We start from the raw sequence: 22,390 nt of genomic DNA on the forward strand, positions 1-22,390 counted from the left end.
GAGTTATTGCCCCTCGTTACTTTTTTTTGTCCGGAGTATAACTTGAAAAATACTGGATGGAATTCATTGGAACTTCATACAATGGTAAAGCATAGTGAGAGGAAGTGCAGTGTTCAAAAACAATAACTCCACCTAAACTAATTATTGAGTTATTGCCCTTTATTTATTTTTTTTGCTGTCAATTTTTTTTCCAGACATTAACTTGCAAACTACAAGATTGAATTTATTAAAACTTCATACAATGATAAAGCACAATGAGAGGAAGTAAAGGGCACAAAAACCATAACTCTATTTCAGCTTATTACAGAGTAACTGCCCTTTGTTACTTTTTTCTTGTCCGGAGCATAACTTAAAAAAATATTGGATGGGATTAAATAAAACTTCATACAGTGATAGATCATAATTGGAGGGAGTGCAGTGTATAGGAACCGCAATTCTATTTCAGCTTATTACATAGTTAGTGCCCTTTGTTCCTTTTTCTTGTCCGGATCATAACTTGAAAACTATTATATGGAATTTAATAAAACTTCATACAGTGATAGATCATAATGAGCGGGAGTGCAGTGTAAAGGAATTGCAATTCTATTTCAGCTATTTACAGAGTTACAGCCCTTTGTTATTTTTTTCTTGTACGGAGCATAACTTGAAAACTATTGGATGGAATTTAATAGAACTTCATACAGTGATAGATTATAATGAGAGGAAGTGTAATGTACAGGAACCGCAATTCTTTTTCAGTCAATTACAGAGTTATTGCCCTTTCTTACCTTTTTCTTGTCCGGAGCATAACTTGAAAACTATTGGATGGAATTTAATAAAACTTCATACAGTGATAGATCATAATGAGCGGGAGTCCATTGTATAGGAATTGCAATTCTATTTCAGCTTATTACATAGTTAGTGTCCTTTGTTCCTTTTTCTTGTCCGGATCATAACTTGAAAACTATTAAATGGAATTTAATAAAACTTCATACAGTGATAGATCATAATTACACAGCTAATTACAGAGTTACTGCCTTAGGAGAAAGAATTCCACGGCCATAAAAAATCATTAATTTTTGTCAAACTTGCTCAGAATATTTGTCTACTTGTTGTCTGTAATATTTGTGAATATGGGTCACCTCAGATCAAAAACTAGGTCACTAGGTCAAATCTTGCAGGCAACCACTAAATTCAATTGCTATTTTATAAACACATATCCCAATCATGAATTACATATCTACCCATATTTTTCAAAAATTTCAATTTTAATTAACTTTAAAAATATTTGTGTACATGAAATCTTAGATGATAAAGTGTGCCATCTAGGGTCAAAAATTCGGTCCCTGGGACAGGTCTTATTGGAAAAGCTGATGTATTTATAAAATGATCATTTTTCCTCATACAAATAGAATAGTTTCTGTTCATCAGGCTATTTGTATAAACGATATCTCCGAAAAGAATAAATATGGGTCTTTTTGGTTAAAAATACTAGGTCACTAGCTCAAATCCTCGGTTTGCAAAATTTCATCGTCAAATAAAAATCCGACTTTAATGCGGCGTTGCCGCATTGGCGTCTTGTTTTCCAAAGTAAATGGTCATTTTCGAAAAAAGAGTATGTTTAGTCATCGGGCCCGAGCATAGAAGGTATCAATGAAAACAAACGCACATTGACAAATGCACTCTGTTGACGTAACATGTAACTGTGTTATACAAAAGTAAAGATTAGACTGCTTATAAATATATTATACTTTTTTTAATATGCCATAGTAGTGTACTAAAACAAGTATTTTATCAAAAAGGGTATAATTCGTATACATATCAAATATCAAGACTTGGAGTTCAATTTAAGTGTTTACATAATACCCGGTCTATTACTAGATTCATGTATCCACAAAATTCGTCATAATATTATTTTGTTAAGTTCAGCTTCCGTTGTCGAGGTTCAAATCATAAAAAAAAATGAAATTATACTAGAACTCCCGTGTAAATATCGTGTATCGGCCATTGCATTCACCTCGTTATATCCGAATGCATACAGTCCCATATTTGTTAGTCGAGAGAAATGTACCAAACACATTCTCAATAAGCACCGTACTTGTACTTGATGAAGTTCAATTATTAGAATGATTGTTTTTGATTTTTATCGCTACTGTTTGAAATATTGTTATAATTAAACTACTTGATCTTTTGTAATTGTGAAAATATCTCCTTTGTTCTGCACTTATTATGACAGAATTATGTATATAGTAAATCAGCAAAACGAAAGGATAGTAACTTACAACATACCATATAACGTTTGTCAGTCACTACAGAGTAAGGAGGATATGAATGATAGCTGAGTTAAAATGCATCTGCTGCAGTCATTTCGACAGCCGCTCTCGACATAAATAATGCATATTAATAGTAATGTGTAGCTTGAGTAATGCGTAACTTCGCGTTGAATACAATAACTACAGCTTCTGTAAGGGAGGACAGTCTTGTTATACAATATTTATGAATTCGTGTCCTAGCGGAGACGTTGAAAACAAATAGCGTTCTTGAACATGACTGATGGCTTAATCATCAAGTAACTGTTTTATATACGCTATGAAATGTCATTATACTCAACATAAAAACAACTCCTGTCGTAAAATACAATTCGAGTTTCATCTATTCACGGATTAGCGAATCGGAAGCTTTTTTTCATTTAAAGAAGGTGTTTAAGAATGTCGTTTATCGAACTATTTGCGTACGCCTCGCTGGCTTTAACAATTACCGCAGTATTCATCAGTTATGTGACTCCGCATTGGCTTGAGCTAGTGTCACCTGACAATGCCATGCACATTGGACTGTTAGCTCATTGTGAAAGTGAAAAGTGTACATGGATTCTAGATGACGAAAGGATAAGTCGCGAGTTTCCAGGTAATTTATCATTATCCAAACCTAATTATGCTATATATTACATTTGTGTTCTGTCAATTTTTTTTATTTTTTCTTCGCTTAAATATTGAACAGTTAAAGCCCGTTCTATAGTCTAAATATAGAAATCATTACTATTAATGACAATGATGCATTATATAAAGGCATTGTTTAAGATAAAATTGATAGTTTATATTGCATCTCTACTCTTATTCGTGTTTAAGTAGATGATACAAATTATGATTGCCGGTTTCTGCTAATAACAGGTAATGCAAGAAGTTGTTTTAAAAGCGCAGTACAATAGAGTCGCATAGCAACAGCGAATTGTGAAATGAATGCCGACAATTATCTAAAATAAGAACAATTATTGTATTATTAGTTTTATTATTTCTACTGTTTTTTCAAATGTTGTGATAATTTAACTACTTTAAGCTCGTTCTTGTTTTATTATCTTGAAACAATCACCTTCCATCTGCACCTAATCTGACGGAAATAGGACTATAGTTAATTAGTAAACAAATTAATTGTTGTACATTACAACAGATCAGATTTGTAAGCTCAGAAAGTGTAGAACGTATAATGCTTGATGGCGGCGTTAAATTACAGTCATTTCCCGAGAAACCTTGACATAGTTACTGTTTCCTGTAAGAAATTTTATACTGTAGCTTCGCTTTAAACACAATAACTGCAGCTTTTTCTGATGGAGAACGGCCTTGTTGTACAACATCTATGAACTCATGTCATAGCGAAGACCTTGCACACACTTTTTGTATATAGATATGACCAATAATTTTTAATTTATTTGTTACCGTTATATGACAGCTACGACAAATCGTTATGGTCGACATTAAAATAAATCCTGTAACACCCAAAATGCAATATGAATAGTAAACATTAAGAGTAACGTTGACAATTGTACAGATACAATTTTCGTTTATTTGTAATAAATGTCAGAGAGTATCAAGTCTGATATCAAAAGCTGCTGCAGAAACATGCACTTAAACAAGTCAATACACGTGATATATCACACACACAGTTCCTCAAAAGGCAGACGTTCTTATAAAAACCATTTCATTCAATTCAAGTCTAAACTATTTAAATCTTTCTGCCTCCGAAGGATCGCTATATCATACTAATTTTAATGGAATTATCGGATGATACATAACAGCGATAGTGTTGTGAACCAATACTTTCGCCTTTGCGCATTGAAATTCATGTTTGCGTGTTTAATCAAATTCAGGATTTGCGAATTGAAAACTACAATGTACGTTTTACAATGGCGTTAATTGAACTTTTTGCGTACGCCTCGCTGGCTTTAACAATTACAGCAATATTCATCAGTTTTGTGACTCCTCATTGGCTTGAGCTAGTGTCACCTGACAATGCCATGCACATTGGACTGTTAGCTCATTGTGAAAGTGAAAAGTGTACATGGATTTTAGATGATGTAAGGATAAGTAGAGAATTTCCAGGTAATTCCATTTAAAATTAAATTTCAGCGTAACGCATTTTGTTCACAATAAATTATTGTGTTTAAGTGAGGTTTTATTCAAGTTTTAATTACGATTTACGACACTCTAAATTGGATTTAACGGATCAAGTGAATTGAAAAAAACAAAACAGTTTTTAAAAAGAATTGTGTTGGTATTTACTGCATTTCGAAACTCCTGTTAATGCCTAAAATAAATATTTTGCATATATTCAACTAAACTTAACCATATGGTCATACATAATTGACTTCCTTCACTATATTTGTCAATTAATGATGAGAAGAAAGACGATTTTTTTAACGGAGAAAAGAACGTTTTAGCAACATAGTTCAAGGGCAAGCATGTTATACTCTATACTACATCCATGCGTTTATATACAAATGCATAATAACAGAGTCAAATATTACTGATAACATTGTTTTTAATCATGTGGGCACGTGTTACCTATGAAATCCATACACAACTTGGTAAAATGGTTTTACAAGTCTAGCCATGTGGTAACAAAATATTGTGGCCATGTCACATTATCATCAGGCTACTGGGAAAATTAATACTTAAAACAGTTTGCTATATATCCCCTCATCTATGTTGCTGCCAACCTTGATGTGCTTAAAGCCCGCAACATCTTGACGAAATATAACAGATGTGGTATTTGATATCAATAGAACAGTTTGGTTGCAGCCATTTGAAAATTGTATACCATTTCGGAAGTTTTGCAGCTTTTTAAAACACAGGATTTAATAATATCTGATATCATTTGACGCAAGTTTCAAGTATGGAGCACGCGGGTCTATTGCGTGACCAATTCGTTTATTCAGTTCGTGACTATTGTTTGCACGAAATCAAGACGCAAAAGTTGTTATAGATGCATCAGGTGTTTTAAATTGGTATTTGCAACATAAACTCAACACGATGAAATACGATAACATATTTATATTCACTGGAACTCCGGAAAACGTTTAAGAACATGGCCAGAGATATTTGATATCACAGGTTGTATGCAGCATTTTGAGAAAGTGATTGAATAAAATTGAAAAATATAATATTTCCATTTTCGCAAATACGTTTTTTTACAGCAACTTTCAATAGATAACATATATTATCCTTCTTCATGTCTCAATTATAGCTATTTACACTAAATAACTGAACTGAAATCAGCCTCATCTTGTGACAGCATTATCACGTTTTGTTTTTAGTTTGTGGGAGGAGGCAAAATACGAGTATTTAACCATATATTGTACCAGCATTATCACTAGACTGCGTTGAAATGAAGACAAAATATATATGTAGACCCGACAAATTAGGAATCGCACGCTTTCACATTTAGATGGTTGTATCATAAACATTTGAAAAACGGTATCTGTTCTTTGTTTTATTTATATGATACCCGGTGGCACTGTTTTGATTGCAAGCCTGTTGATAAACATATGGTTATATTAAGACCTTACTGATTTGTTGGGAGAAATAACTGTGCCGATTCACACTGTCAGAATGTCTTCTGTTATTCTCCCTTGCATCTGTATCCATAGCTGTTATTTCATAACGTACATGCGTTTCCAAGCTTCATCCAACCTCTAGTAAGACGACTCACGAGCATCTTTGAGCCATCTTAGAATAAATATAGAAATATTTAAAAGAGCAGATTCAGCACGATATGCATCAACAAAATTTTGAATGGAAAATTAAATTAAACATTCAAAACGAAGACGTCAATCCAGAAATAGTTGACGTTTACTATACTGCGCGTCATGACGTCAATAAACATTTTTGCACGCGCTTTTTGGTGGAATATCTGAAAGAAAAACACACGTTGTCAAAATTGCTCTTAAAATAAATGTTCGGTATGCAAGAAAGAGTGAACGCGGGAAAAGAAATGCTTGGCGGATGAAAATATCCGGGCTTGGGCACACTGCGTGGCCGTTTACATGGCAAACCTCGTTACCGGCTTCCACTCGAGACTTTCGCCCGCATACATATTAAAGATACTCTTATGGTTTAGGCATTACCGTTTCCGTAATGGTTGTGGAATAGTCGCGTTTGTTTCTGTAAACTACATATATTATAAATGACAGAAACAATTTGATCCTTATATTAAAATAACCCATCTTTTATCCACAAACGAGTCTAAGATTAAACTTACTTTGTTAACTCATATATCTTTAAAAATATAAAAAGACAAGAAATGAGTTACAATAGTTTAACTTGAAGTTAAACAAAATCCAGAAGGTAATATTTGAATAATAGACATTGGAGAAATAAATAATTAATAATTATTATAATTTAATAATAATAACTTGAATGTAATGCAAATGCATACCAGTTTTGCAAATAAACTTAAAGGAACTATGATATTATTAATAAGTAACGTTGTATTTATGTTTTTCATATTAAGTTCCTTCTTACTGACAAGGCTTAAATGCAGGCCTGATGTGAAGTTCCGAAATCAATGTCGATATCCACGGGGAAATGTACGAAATGATAGGTGATTGACACAGTAACGTTTCATTGAACAACATGAATGAAAGGAACGAAAAGTCGTACGTAGTACAACGCAAAACAATAGACGCTGATGGTTGGTTGCTGCTCGCCATTAACGCGATAGTCTCCCTTAAACACATATTGATCTACGGGCCTTCAAGCCTAATGCTATTACGAAAATTATCGGGTGATTATCGCAATACGGCGAGATGAAAAATATTTTTAATCTCTAATAAATGTTTATCATTACCGTTTATTTCTTATCCGCGATACCTAGAATGTCCTTTTTTACTTCCTTGTACGGAAAGTTAAGGTGGGTGTTGTTTTTGTCAGGTCGCATTACATCTTGGTCGATTCGCTGCAGTTCTTCATAGCAACGAAATCGTCTGCGGGGAATTATTGTTGAAATTCTTAGACAACAATGTAGCACAAAATCCTAAGGGTATTGTATCGGTTTTACCGGTTCCAAAATTGTTTTGTATTCAAATTCCATTTAGAATTACACCTTGTCTCATTTCATATCATGTTTTTAAAAAAATAACTAAATAGGTTGAAAATCTAGTCTACATGTTTAATAATCAACGTTTCTTTTAAATGAAAAGCATGAAATATCTTACAATTTTCAATATATTTAACTAGGATAACTACAGTTATTTCAACAAGTCATTTCTGTGTGTTTTGAAATCGGATTTTCTGAATGTATTTGAAAATTATTGTATAGGTCATGTTATGAAATCCATAATATTTTATTTCCTCTTAACGTCGTTGACAGATAAATGAGTACTTTCCGTCAAATACATTATTTTTGTAGTTACAGCATTGATATTTGGAGCACATGTATAGTTTTGAAAATATCAATGTTGTTCTCGGATGACCTTGACTATGACATTTTAACCTAGTTCCTTATTTTTTAACTACAGCAACATAATTTGCTAAACACACAGTGATCAGGGTGGATCCAAGATTGCCAATATACTGGGCGATCTTTATTGCGTAAACCACAACACCCGAATCGATACATATATGTTTGTGGTAACGTACATTTCGGTGAACTATAATTCTTAAACGGGCTCTTTTAAATAACAAGTTCGGTTACGTAGAAAATGACGAGTTATTCTTGCATAGACGCTTAATAAAAAAGGAAGGTATAATTGCGAGGGGTTTTAACTTCTGAGCAACAAATTATCATTATCATCTAAATAAGTTAAAATTCACACACTTGAATTTGAAGTTTATACCTATGAAAGTGTTCAAGACTATCAAGATGTATTTGATTTAAAACACTCCACACGCTTCCTAAAATGATCAGAGGTATATGATATCGCTAAAATAAAAAAAGACAGGAGGTATTCCCTTTGCCGTTTATGTGGATGAATGAAAGCCTACAATTACCGGCAGTCGAGACATCACTTGCTTCTTAGGAAGGTTTCTATGTTATCCTCATGTAATGGAATTGCTATCAGGCTTGTAAGCGGAGGTTGTTGTTTATCTGCACGTTATTGGTTTTACTGAATCGCTACATTTAAGCGTTAAACAAGGGATTAATTCAAAGGTGTGTTTAAAATCATGCGATAAAAAGACAATCGAAGTAATGTGAGAAGAAAAATTATTAAATTATCATATTATAAATCGTTTTTGTTTTGACGGATGTTTATTTCATTGATTAATTTAAGGTTCGTATTCATTGTATTGGAGAATGTTAGGGTCGAGTGTATACAACTTGAGCATGTTGTCAATGGTTTATTTTCGGTCAGTTAGCATTTTCAATAATTTAATTGGTAAAAAGTAAACATTGGATAGATTTTCATCAAGAAACAATTTGGCTTAATTTGACCAAATCAAAGATTTACCAATTATTAACAGTAATTTTATAATTTTAACAGTATTCCGTTGATGTATATTTGAAGTACCGGTTTTGTACTTTAAAAGACGTCCTAGAATTTATTAGATAAACAAAATGGAAAATATTCACTAAAACAAGATGTTAGAAACTGCCATAAGAAACAATGTTTATCGAGTAACTACTGCGGAGTATGAAATTTGACATCATATGCGGGCAATGTACGATTCATATGGCTCGTTTTAACTGACGCAGCGATATTCATAAGCTTTTTGACTAACAAGCTTAACAACTAGTGTCAGAAACGTAAAGCATTACGAGAACAGCGTGCAATACGAATTATGAAGTCATATTTAGAAAATGTAGCGTTTATATTACTGGTTATAACTGATGCAGCGATATTTATCAGCTTTGTGACCCCGTACTGGGTGGTTTCTGACGGTGACCTGACAAAAAGTTGTGTCCATATCGGCCTTCTAGCCACATGTGAAAAAGACACATGTACAGTGATTTACAATGACGGAAGGATTGGGAATGTGCTTCCAGGTAATTTGAGTGTGTGTGCTTCACGATATGGTTAAATATTACGTTCAACAGGTTCTATTTCATTAATTTTTCCGTCATCAGGTATCGGCTTTTTAAGAAATGGATATATATATATATATTGTTATTAGGATTAACAGTGTTTATATTACACGTATTAACATTTACTATACATGAACAATAAAAGTATTTCAGACTTTCGCTGATAATCGACGCCTTTTATACGAAAATAATTATGTTTACCATAACGCTATCGAAGTAACTGGTTTTGAACTTCCCACATCAAAAATAATCGTTTCAATATGTTTTCAATGTTTAAAACATGTCAGTAAAATATCCCACAACAATACGCAACTTTTGGCAGAACGTGTTTGTATATGAATTGTATAAACGGGCACATGCACCGGTTAAAGCCGAGTTTCACCATACAACGTGATTAACTATAGAAAATGGCGTACGTCGGAACGATTGATTTTATTGAACATATGTTTTGTATAGTATTTGGTAAGTCCGTTGTTATTTCTTAAATTCCAACTTAATTACTTAGCTGAAATTACTTAGCTGAAATAGGGAATGAACTTGAGTCAATTTAAGAATGAACAGCAGACATTAATTTTGTTGTGAATCCAGGTTCAGCAAACCAAAGAAGACTGCAATCTCATATATACAACAGGGTAATAAATGCTGAGATAACCGAGAACTCATTAAACACAAACTGTACAGCTATTGGACATGTATTAGAAATAAGATTTGCGCAATGCAGCCATACTACGAAATTGGTAAAGTAGACCTTGAACTCTCAATCAGCACCAGCTGCGAAAACCATTAACAGTGCCTTCAGCTTTTTTGTAAGGCCAGACAAACACTGTGTTGAGTCAGCTAGTTTTTAAGACTACTTAGATATTATTTCTGGGAGGAAGACCGTTCGGAATCACAAACATACATCACAAGAATGATATGTTTCCAGTCTGAGCACCTCAGAACTCTTTACATTTAACTACGCTGCAAAAGATTGCGTAGTTATTTTAAATTAGCAGCTAAGGACTTTCCTTATAGAATTTTTAATGATTAATGAAGAAATACACTTCATTTGGAACTAATGTGAACACGTTAAAATACAAAAGCATAATATTATTATGAAACTTTACGAACTACTCTTACTAAAGCACCGCCATACATACGAGGCTTGTTCTATGGCGGAGATGCGCGAGGTGTTCCGATTAGTATTACTCAAGACAGCAATGTCTGTTTGATCAATGATAGTAATGGAATTATTAGAAGAAAACGAGGAAATGTCTCCCGTTACCGTCATAAGCGTTTTTTTTTTTATTTGCAAAAATCACTACGCCGTCAAAATGTTATGATTAAAAGGACCATTTGCTTATACGAAACATAAAACTATTCTTCAATGTTGTTCATCTCTTTCTAGCAATGCCTTTGCGTCTGTAATAATCTCACGTATTTTCTGCTGGTATTGTTTTTATCTTATGTCGTCTTGCAAAGTGTATCTGCCCTTCTTGCATTGACAATGTTTTGTTACTTGTCTTAATGTTTGTTTAAAAGTTAACAACAATTTTTCAGCTATATTATAGCTTTTAAAAACTCGACAAGACAGTTCAACAATCAAACCTTTTTTTTTTTGGCCCTCTTTCTCGTTAATTTATTGTTCTCCCTACATTCTAGAACTGATAGATACGCAATAATTTCTCGCAGATTTGCAAAACGATAAAAACTAAACCTCTCGAGTGTTCTCCTATTTAAACTGGATTCTTCTTTCTCTCATGGCAACAATAATTGTGCATGGTTTTAACTATTTTATCATCGTGTGTTGCTAATGCCAGGTTCGCTTTTCGATAGAAATTACCCATTTCCCTGCGGCAAGATACGTGGAAGTTGAAACAGTATCCTGATGATTCGTTTTTTCCAAACCCATGGATTTAATTGTTTATTGTGTAAAAGTATTCATTGCTGCTTACAGTTTTATTCTCCTGGTAGAGTTATAGGAGTGTTAACTAGATTGTGAAAATATACGGGTAAAGTGTTATCCTTAAAATACAAATAGTTATTTCTGGTATGTTTTCAAAATGTACAAGAAAAGTGATTTGGTATATTTTCTTCCATTAATCTTTTATGATAATGTAACAAAAACATCGTTCTCAGAACTGCATTGGATTTAGAATAAATCGGTGTTATGTCATTTGCAGTGATGAACTAGTCGTGACGTAATGTCACTTTTGGAGAACCTTGGATTTATATGTCTTGTTATTACTGTTGCGACCATGTTTATCAGTTTCGTGACGCCATATTGGGTAGTGGATGATGGTGATTATATCATGAAACCGGTGCACAAGGGTTTGTTGGCGAATTGTGAGGAGGACATGTGTACTTGGATATTTAAGGATGAAAGGATAAACAGAGAGTTTCCAGGTAGAGTGTTTCTTTGGTTGTTGTAGGTTTTTAATAATGTAATGTTTATAAGTTGATGTTATTGATTCTCTGAAAATAGAATACCACTCAAACAGACACCAGGGGTGTAGCGTATTGAGCGTTAGTTTCAATATATACCATCACTGACAATTTACCTTGTTGTCAAAAGTAATGTTTTGGTGTTGTTTATTTGTTTTACTTTTGACGGTTGTTATTAATTTTCGCGTTGGTTTCGCACTTAAAACGATAAAAATTGATCATGATCTACAGATTTGTCGTAGTTAATTAAGGAGAATACTACAATGTAAGATAAAACCTCGTATAATGACAAAATAAACGTTGATTCAGGATGATGAAAGAAATTTTGATTTTACATCAACTTTGAAACATAAAAATTATTTTAAAGAGACACAGTTTGATTCCATGTATATAACGTCAAAATGAGGTTCTTTGTAGCACTTTTCTGGTCTTCTGACAATGCCCTCTTGACGGTAAGAAAGTGTGGCAACGTGATAGTTTTGCACCAAATTGCAGTCAATCTTTTTTAATCCCGTTCAGGTATTAGGACGGAATTGAAACAATTGAAATGGATTTATTTTTACCAACGAAAGGGGAAAGTAGAGAAGCTTCAGAACACCGAACGGTTTGGGTTCATTCCGTATTAACACAAACAATCTATAAACGTTTTGATTATAAGATAAAAAATACATTATTTATTTACCTTGAGGAGAGCGCTTATTTCTCTGTAATATTTTAACGCTTCTTTCATTTATTTTTGCTTGAAAAAGTCGATTAATTTTTTATTCGGCATACGAAAGTTACCTTGTTGTACTTGTTTCAGCATAACTATGATGTTCGGCTGCAAAATTAGAATATCTGCAATATGTCTGACACTGTTTTTTGTTTCTTGACAATTGTCTTTGGCCAAATTATTTCCTTGCAGTTTTACAGTACGCATTAGAGCGATAGAGCACAGTTGATACTTTTTTACTTTGCATACGAAAGTTACCTTGTTAAACTTGTTCCAGCATAACTATGATGTTCGGATGCAATATTAGAACAATATGCAGTATGTCTGACACAGTTTTTGTTTCTTGATATTTCTCCTTGGCCACATTATTTCCTTGCAGTTTTACAGGACGCATTAGCGAATTGTGTTGCCGTTGTGTTTACTTAGATATACAACTGAAAATAAAGATTGATGTGCGGATCCAGGAGTTTATATAAGATGGGGCGCAAGTTTGTAGTGCTAACCTCTAATAATTGAGGGAATGTGAGAAGGGTGGTTTGGGTAAAGAAGATGGCCATTTCAAGTGTGACATATTGTATACTAGTGTGTTTTATAAATGTTTATTTCACTATGACAATTTAGGTGTTGGTTATTAGTATGTTTTCAAAGGAAACACTTGTTTGTTTTTCAAACTGAAGGAAAATTGTGTATATTAGTTTTTGTTCCTACTTTATTACCGTTTAACAGTATCTTGCAAAATATAAATAGACGTTAAATGGACGTTATATAACAATTCATATCATCCGTTGTTGACAACCTAAATCTGATAACATTGTCAGATCCTAAGGGAGTAACAAGAGACACTTGTTGACTATTTACGAAAAAGGATCATGTTTAAAGGCGCTTTTTAAGCTAAATCACTTTATCTTGGAGACAATTTCATTTTAATCCAAAACGATAAGTTTTGCAAGCGTTGAGAGTTTATTTTGTTATTGCAACAAACAATCACTTAAGTGCGTAGAACTGAAAGAAATAAGAGCATACGTATTGACTACAGAGAGCTTGAGCAGGTTTGAGTGAAAACATCTTAAACGAGAATAAACACCGTGTTACCGCTTTTGATCTAATACTTCGAATTGAAAGTAATATTAGTTTGTATGCGACTTTGTGAAAAAAAAATATGCTGTTTAAATGCCGATGAATGAAACGTTTTTGCGTTGGTTTCCGACTTTCTCCCGTTGCTTTGAACTCTATACGTAAGATCCTGTCCATTTACCAAAAACAAAACGATGTATGAAAAAGGCAGACTTGGTTCGAGATAACTGTTCATTGATGGAAATTATAATTGAAAAACTGGCAACGCTGCCCTACACGAAATTTTAACATGTTCGTTTGTGTTGATTTTTTTTCTACCAAACAATTATCATCGTTGTTCCCATTGCCATTTTTACGCCATTAGACAATCGCTCAGGGTGTTCTCTAGTTGTACAGTGTGATGCTAGTTTGGAATATCTCCTCACATAATGTTCAAAGTTCGAAGATGATCCCAAACTACCAATAATTAGACGATATAGGCACATTGCAATGGTACAACTCTAGAAAATAAACGAAAAATAATGTATGCGCATGATTCCTCTTTCAATCCTTTTTTACATGTTAAACGTATATCTGAAGCTTGTTTATGTAACAAAAAGCGCGTGATTTAGCTATAAATGTATATTTGATAAAAACCTTAATTATTTCGATTTTCAGCATGGTTTAATGCGACGCAGGGCTTGATGTCAGTGGCTCTGGCCCTTGGACTTATTGCTCTCCTGGTGGCCACCCTTTCCCTGTGCTGTACGTGCCACAGCTGTAACCCTCATCATCCCATCTGTGGATTCCTCATCATCGCATGTGAGTATTCTAAGGTGTTATAACGAAATGTTTGTAATTGCTATTAAATGATTCTAGATAAGTTTGCAGATGCTTTGTCTTTTCCAAATGGCCTCTGTCTATGATAAGTTCACATTTGGCATAATATGTCGTTTTATGATAGTGTTATATAATAAATGTGGTATGACATGTACACTGTAAGAAAACGTAACCAAAACCTGCTTAATAGACTGCCAAGACTGCGTTTCATCTAACAGCAAGTATAAGGGTTTTTTCTCTGTCATGAATGTATTTATCTTGGAAAACAAAATATTCATATTGTCACTTTTTGTTATCGGACATATAAACGTGTGTTGCACAAAAGGGTCTTGCACCTGGTGAAATTATTTTCGAAACCAATAAACAGCTCAGACGCATTTATTTCACGGTTATCACTTTTGTTCCAAATGTGTTTTTTTCCGTCCTAGAATTGTAAGCATCTGGAAATAATTTCATCATATTTTCTGCGCTTTTGTTCATTGACTATTACAAGGCCAATCAATTGTGCTAACTATCGCCCAATCTCTCTTCTTAATACAATGGAAAAGGTCTTTGAAAGAATTGTATTTAAACATGTATTTAATTTTCTTCGTGATTCACACTTCTTTACCAGTTTCCAATCAGGTTTTATGCCCGGTGACTCTACTGTTAACCAGTTAACTTATCTCTATCATACATTTTGTCAAGCTCTCGACGATGGACTAGAAATAAGAGTTGTCTTTTTCGATATAAGTAAAGCCTTTGATAAGGTTTGGCATCGTGGTCTATTGTACAAACTTGAACTAGCAGGACTTTCTGGTCGTATACTGTCTTGGTTTTCCAATTACTTAGGAAATAGGTCTCAGCGCGTTGTAATTCCAGGAGCTACTTCCTCATTATCTGAGATTACAGCTGGAGTCCCACAGGGATCAATTCTAGGTCCTCTTTTGTTCCTCGTATACATCAATGATATTGTTAATGAGGTTGATTCAAATATAAACCTTTTTTGCGGATGATACGAGTCTCTTTGTTATTGTCGACTCCCCTCAGTCTACAGCCTTAAAACTACAGAATGATATTAACAAAATATCTCTCTGGGCCGACAAATGGCTCGTTAAGTTCAATCCATCAAAATCAGAATCAATGGTCATATCTCGTAAAAGAAATAAACCCATTCACCCACCAGTGAATATGTTCGACACAGATATTCCTTCTGTTGAATCTCACAAACACCTTGGCATTTTTCTCTCTGATGATTGCAGTTGGCATGCTCATATTAACTATATCAAAGATAAAGCCTGGTCCAGAGTTAATATAATGAAACGTCTTCGTTATCTACTTGATAGGCGGTCTCTGGAGGTAATATTTCTTTCCTTTATTAGGCCTATCTTGGAGTATGCAGATGCTATCTGGGATAATTGTACACAATACGAAAAAGACGAACTGGATAAAATAAAAAAAACGAATGTGCTCGTATAGTTACTGGTTGTACTAGACTTGTTTCTCTACATTTACTACAAATTGAATCTGGTTTGGAAACTTTAAGTACTAGACGCGAGAAACACAAACTTCTTCTCTTCTTTAAAATGAAAAATGGTTTTACGCCAGATTACTTGTCGGTTTTGGTTCCCCAGACAGTAGGACAAGCTTCATCAAGAACACTTAGAAATTCATCCAATATATCTAGTTTCCGAGCCCTCACATCTTTGTTTATGAATTCATTCCTTCCTTCTACAATATCTGCATGGAATTCTCTTCCAGTTGACGCAAAGGCTATAAACAATATCGTTAGTTTTAAATCATACCTCTATTCTGATAAGCCCAAAACACTTAGAATATTTTATTACGGGAAACGCCGGCTTCAGGTCCTGCACACTCGCCTACGCAACGATTGTAGTTCCCTGAATCACCATCTCTACACACTGACTGAAGAGCAAAATAATACTCTGTTTGATGCAGTTCATCGTTTTATTTATTTGTCAAAAAGATTTGAAAGCCAGTGATCGACTCAAACCACCAACACTCACACATCTTTTACTTTGCCTCTCATTCTTTTCTTCTTCGTTCTTTCTCATACTATATTTGTTCTACCTCAATACAGTTGATTAATTTAGAATATAGTTTTGTTTTTTCTTCTACAATAAATGTTTTTGCATTTAACGTCTATCATTCAATTGCCTAAATTTTAAACATCATTTAATATGAGCTCCATCACTAGTATCCGCCTCAAATGCTAATTGTAATTTATCATAACAGGGAAATGAACTCTATTAGTTTATTTCTACCGTTCCAATCCTGAAATTTGATTATGTATTTGTATTGAAATGTTGATAAATTTTGCTCAATAAAATATGTTTAAACTAATCAATTGTGCACCTGCGCAGTCTGTCTTAGTTCCATCAGCTTACAAATTACTGTAATAAGGTAATACTGGGAATATGTAGAACTTGGGTAGCGGGGGCAGTAAGAACTACATGTCAATCATTGATGTTTACTATACTCTTAAATTGATTGTTTACTGTATATCTTCGTTTGGGAAACACTTAGTTAATGCACTGCCTTGGACATCTAATACGGCTTTTATTCCATGAAAAGTGTCACTTTTATAGCCATTCTTTGGTTCATGTCGTGGAATATGCAACTTGTCTTTAATAGCAAAACATGTTTAAAGAAGCCTTCTTGAATTATTCTTTGGCCCAATTTTACTTTCTGCCACGAGTCACTTTCTGTAGATAGAAAACCATAAAAAAACGATGTGTCTGGTAAGTTTACAAGTGTACACAGCGTAGACGCTTACTGAAAGTTCCAGAAATTGTGATTATTCAGCTACAATACAAAATAGTTTGGTATTTGAATCTGATATTGCATGAACGTTTTTATTATACGTGTATTTCGGTTTTCAGCATTACACAAATTTAAAACTATGACAGAGTAATTTATAATTTATGGTACAATTTACAGCCTATACATTCCATTTCGGTATCAAACCAAGCAATTTGAATTGCTTCGTGCTATTATACATGGCTACGTTTCAAGAATCAAGTCAATGTCAGGATTAAATTGAAACCAGAAGATAAATGAAAACCAGGTTTCTGCGCCTTATATTAAGCAAAGATTTTCTCGAATAAGCAAATATGATAAAGTGCTCAGAGGTGAACTCATAGACGATTTCCAGCCAGTTAAAAGCAGGCGATAACTTTACCAGATCTATTTGATAAAAACTAAAAAATCACAAATAAATGCATTCTGTTTACTTTCAGCTGTGTCTATAGCGGTAGCCATCGTGGTTTTCGGGATCAAGGCGAAGAATGAATGGGACATCGACTTCCAGATGGAGCTAATGTCTAGAGGCCGCTTTGGCTGGTCATTTTGGACGGCAGTAGGTGCTGCGGCCAGCGCCCTGCTGACTTCTACCATCTACTGTTGTATGGACAGAAAGAGACACTAAATAAAGCAGTTGTATGGATCAAGGCGAAACTGTTCCATCAGCATTGTTATTATGCTCTTCTTCATAAAACAGGTTACCGTCGCGTCTAAGACTGATGAGTTTTGAAATTGAAAATTTTATTTTAAATCCAAAAATACATTTACATCACAACAAATGTTATGTAATGCTATGCTATACACTGGAAGAAAATAACAAAAACGATTTATAGGCATGTAGTACAAAACTATTTTTATGAATCAAAATTAATCACCAATGTACAGATAATTTCAACACATAGCAGCTAGTTCTGGCAGCCATTATATTTATCTTGTGGTTAATATTGTTATGAGATAAAACGTCATGTTTATAAATAGATACCAATCAGCATGCACGAAATGCTACTAGAGTCATTATACTCAAGACTACTTAAATGAAATGTCACATGGAACCTTTTCGCTCCCGCTCCCGATTTATGAATCGTCTAGTTAGATAGTATGTATATTTTACATTACAGTTTATTATTTTGAATACTGTTCATCTATGTCTCATATTTACAACTGTATATACGTGTGTGTAAGAAAAGTGTTTCATTTCATGCTTTATATTTCATTAGCTGTGCATACAAAGCTAAGATAGATATTATGCCAATAAAGAAATAGTTTTATATATGGCTATTTAACTAGTCTTCTTCTAAGACACATTTAATATATTGTACTATATATTTCCACTGGCATTGTTATTTTTTATCTTAACGTGTACAGAAACATTCGTTGAATTCCAAAATAAAAAATACGATGCCAAAAATATAAAGACGTGCATATTAATGAAAAAAAATCAATATTTTTTTTCAAATTTTTGGCATCGTAATTTTACGATTGTTCTTATTGAGAAGTCAATCCGTTTGAAAACCCGATGCCAGTGTGTCGATCTAATCAACGACTAAGCGATACAATATTAAGTGAATATCATGGATCAAATTAAAAGTTTTACTTGTAAAATCAAATAATCATTGACAAAACTGACAAGTAAAGCTTTTAGTTTCAAAACATATATGAAGATATTATACGAAACGTGCATCAAATACAACCAATCGCACCAGTTATATGTGGTATCAATTACGTACCATGGTTATTATATAACAGTAAAAATGATTCATAGATGGATTCCAGATTGCATTAGTATGTTTAAGAAGCTAAAGTCCATGACTATATTTCAGGATGTTCATGCTCGTATTAATCAGTATCTCATGTATGTATAGTCTAAAACCTTGTAATACAGTTGATAAGGATACCAATTTATGTGCGAGCGTGTTACCACCGCCTCCCCCGTTTGCGTCCTTTATATTTATGCATATTTATGCATATCCTTACGAAATAACACTTCATATATTTACCGTGGTAAAGTTGACTGACAAAATCTCGTTTTTATGAATATGCATGAGGTATGGAGACATACCTTTTTGCAATGAAATCGCATGTTACATTAAATATACTTCATTAATCCTATACTGTCGCTTGTCTCCATAGGCTAGTAATTTACGAGGTTATTAAAAAAATTGTAGTAATCTAGTGGATTGTATTAAGTTCCAGTTTTCGGCAGAATAAGTGTGCAAAATATTCTTAAAGTGTTTGTGCATATGTTCGTTTGGTTCATTGCGGAACGAATGCAACTTTCTCCATTATTGTTCATGATGACGACATTTTCTTAGCCAAATCGCCCACGGTACAGATCGAAGCATAGCAGAAGTGTATCGGGGGTACAAGACGAGCAATGGAATCCGGCGTCAAAGATAGTATTTTTTTTATTTTGAACGTCTCTTTAACAAATAATGCCAAACTTTTAGTTTTTTTCTTTATTCTTTAAATGCGGTTTCAGAATAAAGATTTCAACTACCTATCTTTTCAAAAGCAGTTCAACCGACGACAATGATCCTTAGGCTATATCAAACTATCTTGCGTAGTTATGCGGGAGAACATTTTCGTATGCGCAGTACCCTAAAGTGTAATACGATATCAAATAACGCAGTGTGAATAATAAAGTTTTCTTTTTTCCGGTTTTAATATCTATGATTAAATCAAGCAATATTTAAGACGGAAATATAACGGGAAAAATACCTATGTGTTTCTGATGGAGATGATAAGCAATTTCGTAGTTTACCAACAAAAAGTGTCAATATATAATATATAGTATATCTGTATATTTTGTTTAACAGGATTACGTGCCTTCAGTTGTTTACATTTTACAAATGCTTTTTGTATATTTTTGTTTAGTTTTATCAATTAATAGTCATAATAAAAGTGCATAATAATGTAACCTTTTTTCCTAAATAACAAAAAAGTGATTAAAAGTGGAACACCGATATTCAATTGGGATTCAACAGTTTAAAAATTTCAAAAAGTTTAATAATTCCAACAAGCATTATGGCGAACACTACTTTTTTTATATAAACGGCCTGGGAAAACCTTCAGACGAAATTCAAGAAGACTGCAGAAGCAATCAGTCGATATAATTGTTATAGACAACCACGTAGTTGACAGCTAAATAGATCTGCCATCGTGAGCATGTATAATTTTAATTAAATTTCAATTATTCAAGGTATATTGAGGTTCAATAAAATAAAGATATTTTACAATATCTTCCGATATAATATATATGGTCACGTGATTTGCATGGTGGCAGTGATTGCTGTACTGCTAGGGAAGTAAATCCACGTGGAGGTTTACTCGTTCCTCGCACAACATTTGCGAGTATCTCAGGTTTCTGACGAGTAAGACTGTGCAACACATTGCATCTAACTCTCAAATTACACTGAACAGCTCTTTTTTAAACTGGCTCAGGCATACTTTGTCCTTGATGTCCTATCGCAACTCGGCCATTTTCGATCTAAAACAACCTCGGTTATATGCCGGTGCATAAACAGAAGTAGTTCGTAAAATTACTATCAATAATAAAATTAATAAACTGTGGTAATTTAACGTGTTTTAGTAATCTTAAATATTCCTGAAAGAAAAGTCCAAAATTTAAATGTTAAATGCAGCGCAGTCAAATGTAACAAATCTGACAATGTAAAACCGTCCATATACATCCGAGGTTATCATCGATTGGTAAAGCCGAGGTGCTTCGATTGCTGGATACCATGGTATGCAGTGGCAAACTACCTCTGTCGTCAGATCAACCGCTCATCGCCTTAAATCCTGAACCGGTGGATATGTCAATGAGCAACCTCAAATTTATTGTCCCACATGGCATTCCTGGCTGTTTGATTAGCATGTTGCCATTATATCACCAATCACTAACGGCGGAACAACCGCTAAAAGCTTATTCGGATCCTCGCCTGTGTTAATTTACATCAATGCGTTATCATGGGATTCCAATTCGGTAAGATGAGAACAAGTTTAATGAAGAGTTTGTGTCACGGAAGCCTGTAGATAGTGTCTCGGATTTCTGCCGAACATTGTCTATAAACGGCGCAGATTAATAAGTTGTGAAATTAGAGGAATATCAAATGGTGGTAAGTTCGTAACATAATTCTCTACGTTGTCATTAAGAAAAAAATCATAAAGAAGTGAAACTGCTTCCTTCAAATATATTTATTTTAACTAATAACCCGTCTGCTCATACAATTAAAACAATCAAATGGTACTCAAAAGATTTACATGTTACCTTTTATATCAGAAATAGTTCAGTTCACTTATCTTACGCATTTTTCATGTTTTGGTTTAAAACAAATGAAGTGCTAAAGATGTGAGTGTTAAACGCTCATCCATCAACCATTCTCCATACTTTTGTTATTATAAGCATGGTCACATTGAGTGTTTGGCTGCTGATCAGGGAGCCTGATTCGTGTGCCTGTAAGCATGGTCACAGTGACCATTTGGCTGCTAAACAAGGAGCCGGAATCTTGTGCCCGAAAGCATGGTCACAGTGAGTATTTGGTTGCTGAATAAGGAGCCGGATCCTTGTGTCTGTAAGCATGGTCACAATGAGTATTTGGCTGCTGAACAAGGAGCCGGAATCTTGTGTCTGTAAGCATGGTCACAGTGACTATTTGGTTGCTGAACAAGGAGCCGGATCCTTCTGCCTGTAAGCATGGTCACAGTGAGTATTTGGCTTCTGAACAAGGAGCCGGAATCTTGTGTCTGTTAGCATGGTCACAGTGACTATTTGGTTGCTGAACAAGGAGCCGGATCCTTCTGCCTGTAAGCATGGTCACAGTGAGTATTTGGCTTCTGAACAAGGAGCCGGATCCTTGTGCCTGTAAGCATGGTCACATTGAGTTTTTGGCTGCTGAACAAGGAGCCGGATCCTTGTGCCTGTAAGCATTGTCACATTGAGTATTTGGTTGCTGAACAAGGAGCCGGATCCTTGTGCCTGTAAGCATGGTCACATTGAGTATTTGGTTGCTGAACAAGGAGCCGGATCCTTGTGCCTGTAAGCATTGTCACATTGAGTATTTGGTTGCTGAACAAGGAGCCGGATCCTTGTGCCTGTAAGCATTGTCACATTGAGTATTTGGCTGCTGAACAAGGAGCCGGATCCTTGTGCCTGTAAGCATGGTCACATTGAGTATTTGGTTGCTGAACAAGGAGCCGGATCCTTGTGCCTGTAAGCATTGTCACAGTGAGTTTTTGGCTGCTGAACAAGGAGCCGGAACCTTGTGCCTTTAAGCATGGTCACAATGA

The 22,390-nt window shown here is 34.2% G+C and overlaps 1 protein-coding gene across 10 annotated transcripts in view; it reads left to right on the forward strand.

The window, feature by feature from the left end:
- Positions 1-20,016, forward strand: part of LOC128205193 (transmembrane protein 47-like) — a 49,472-nt gene extending 29,456 nt beyond the window's left edge. For 8 of the 10 annotated variants that reach the window (XM_052906666.1, XM_052906669.1, XM_052906670.1 and 5 more), the window contains exons 3-4: positions 14,141-14,284; positions 17,542-18,433. In XM_052906666.1, coding sequence (XP_052762626.1) covers positions 14,141-14,284; positions 17,542-17,729 — 332 coding nt within the window. In that variant the 3' untranslated portion in view covers positions 17,730-18,433. Of the gene's footprint in view, positions 1-11,097; positions 11,659-14,140; positions 14,285-17,541 lie in introns of those variants that run through there. The other 2 variants (XM_052906674.1, XM_052906675.1) reach the window with 2 other exon arrangements.
- The last annotated feature ends 2,374 nt before the right edge of the window (positions 20,017-22,390 follow it).

The sequence above is a fragment of the Mya arenaria genome, chromosome 10, assembly GCF_026914265.1.
Source record: "Mya arenaria isolate MELC-2E11 chromosome 10, ASM2691426v1".
In the NCBI taxonomy this organism is placed as follows: Eukaryota; Metazoa; Mollusca; class Bivalvia; order Myida; family Myidae; genus Mya; species Mya arenaria.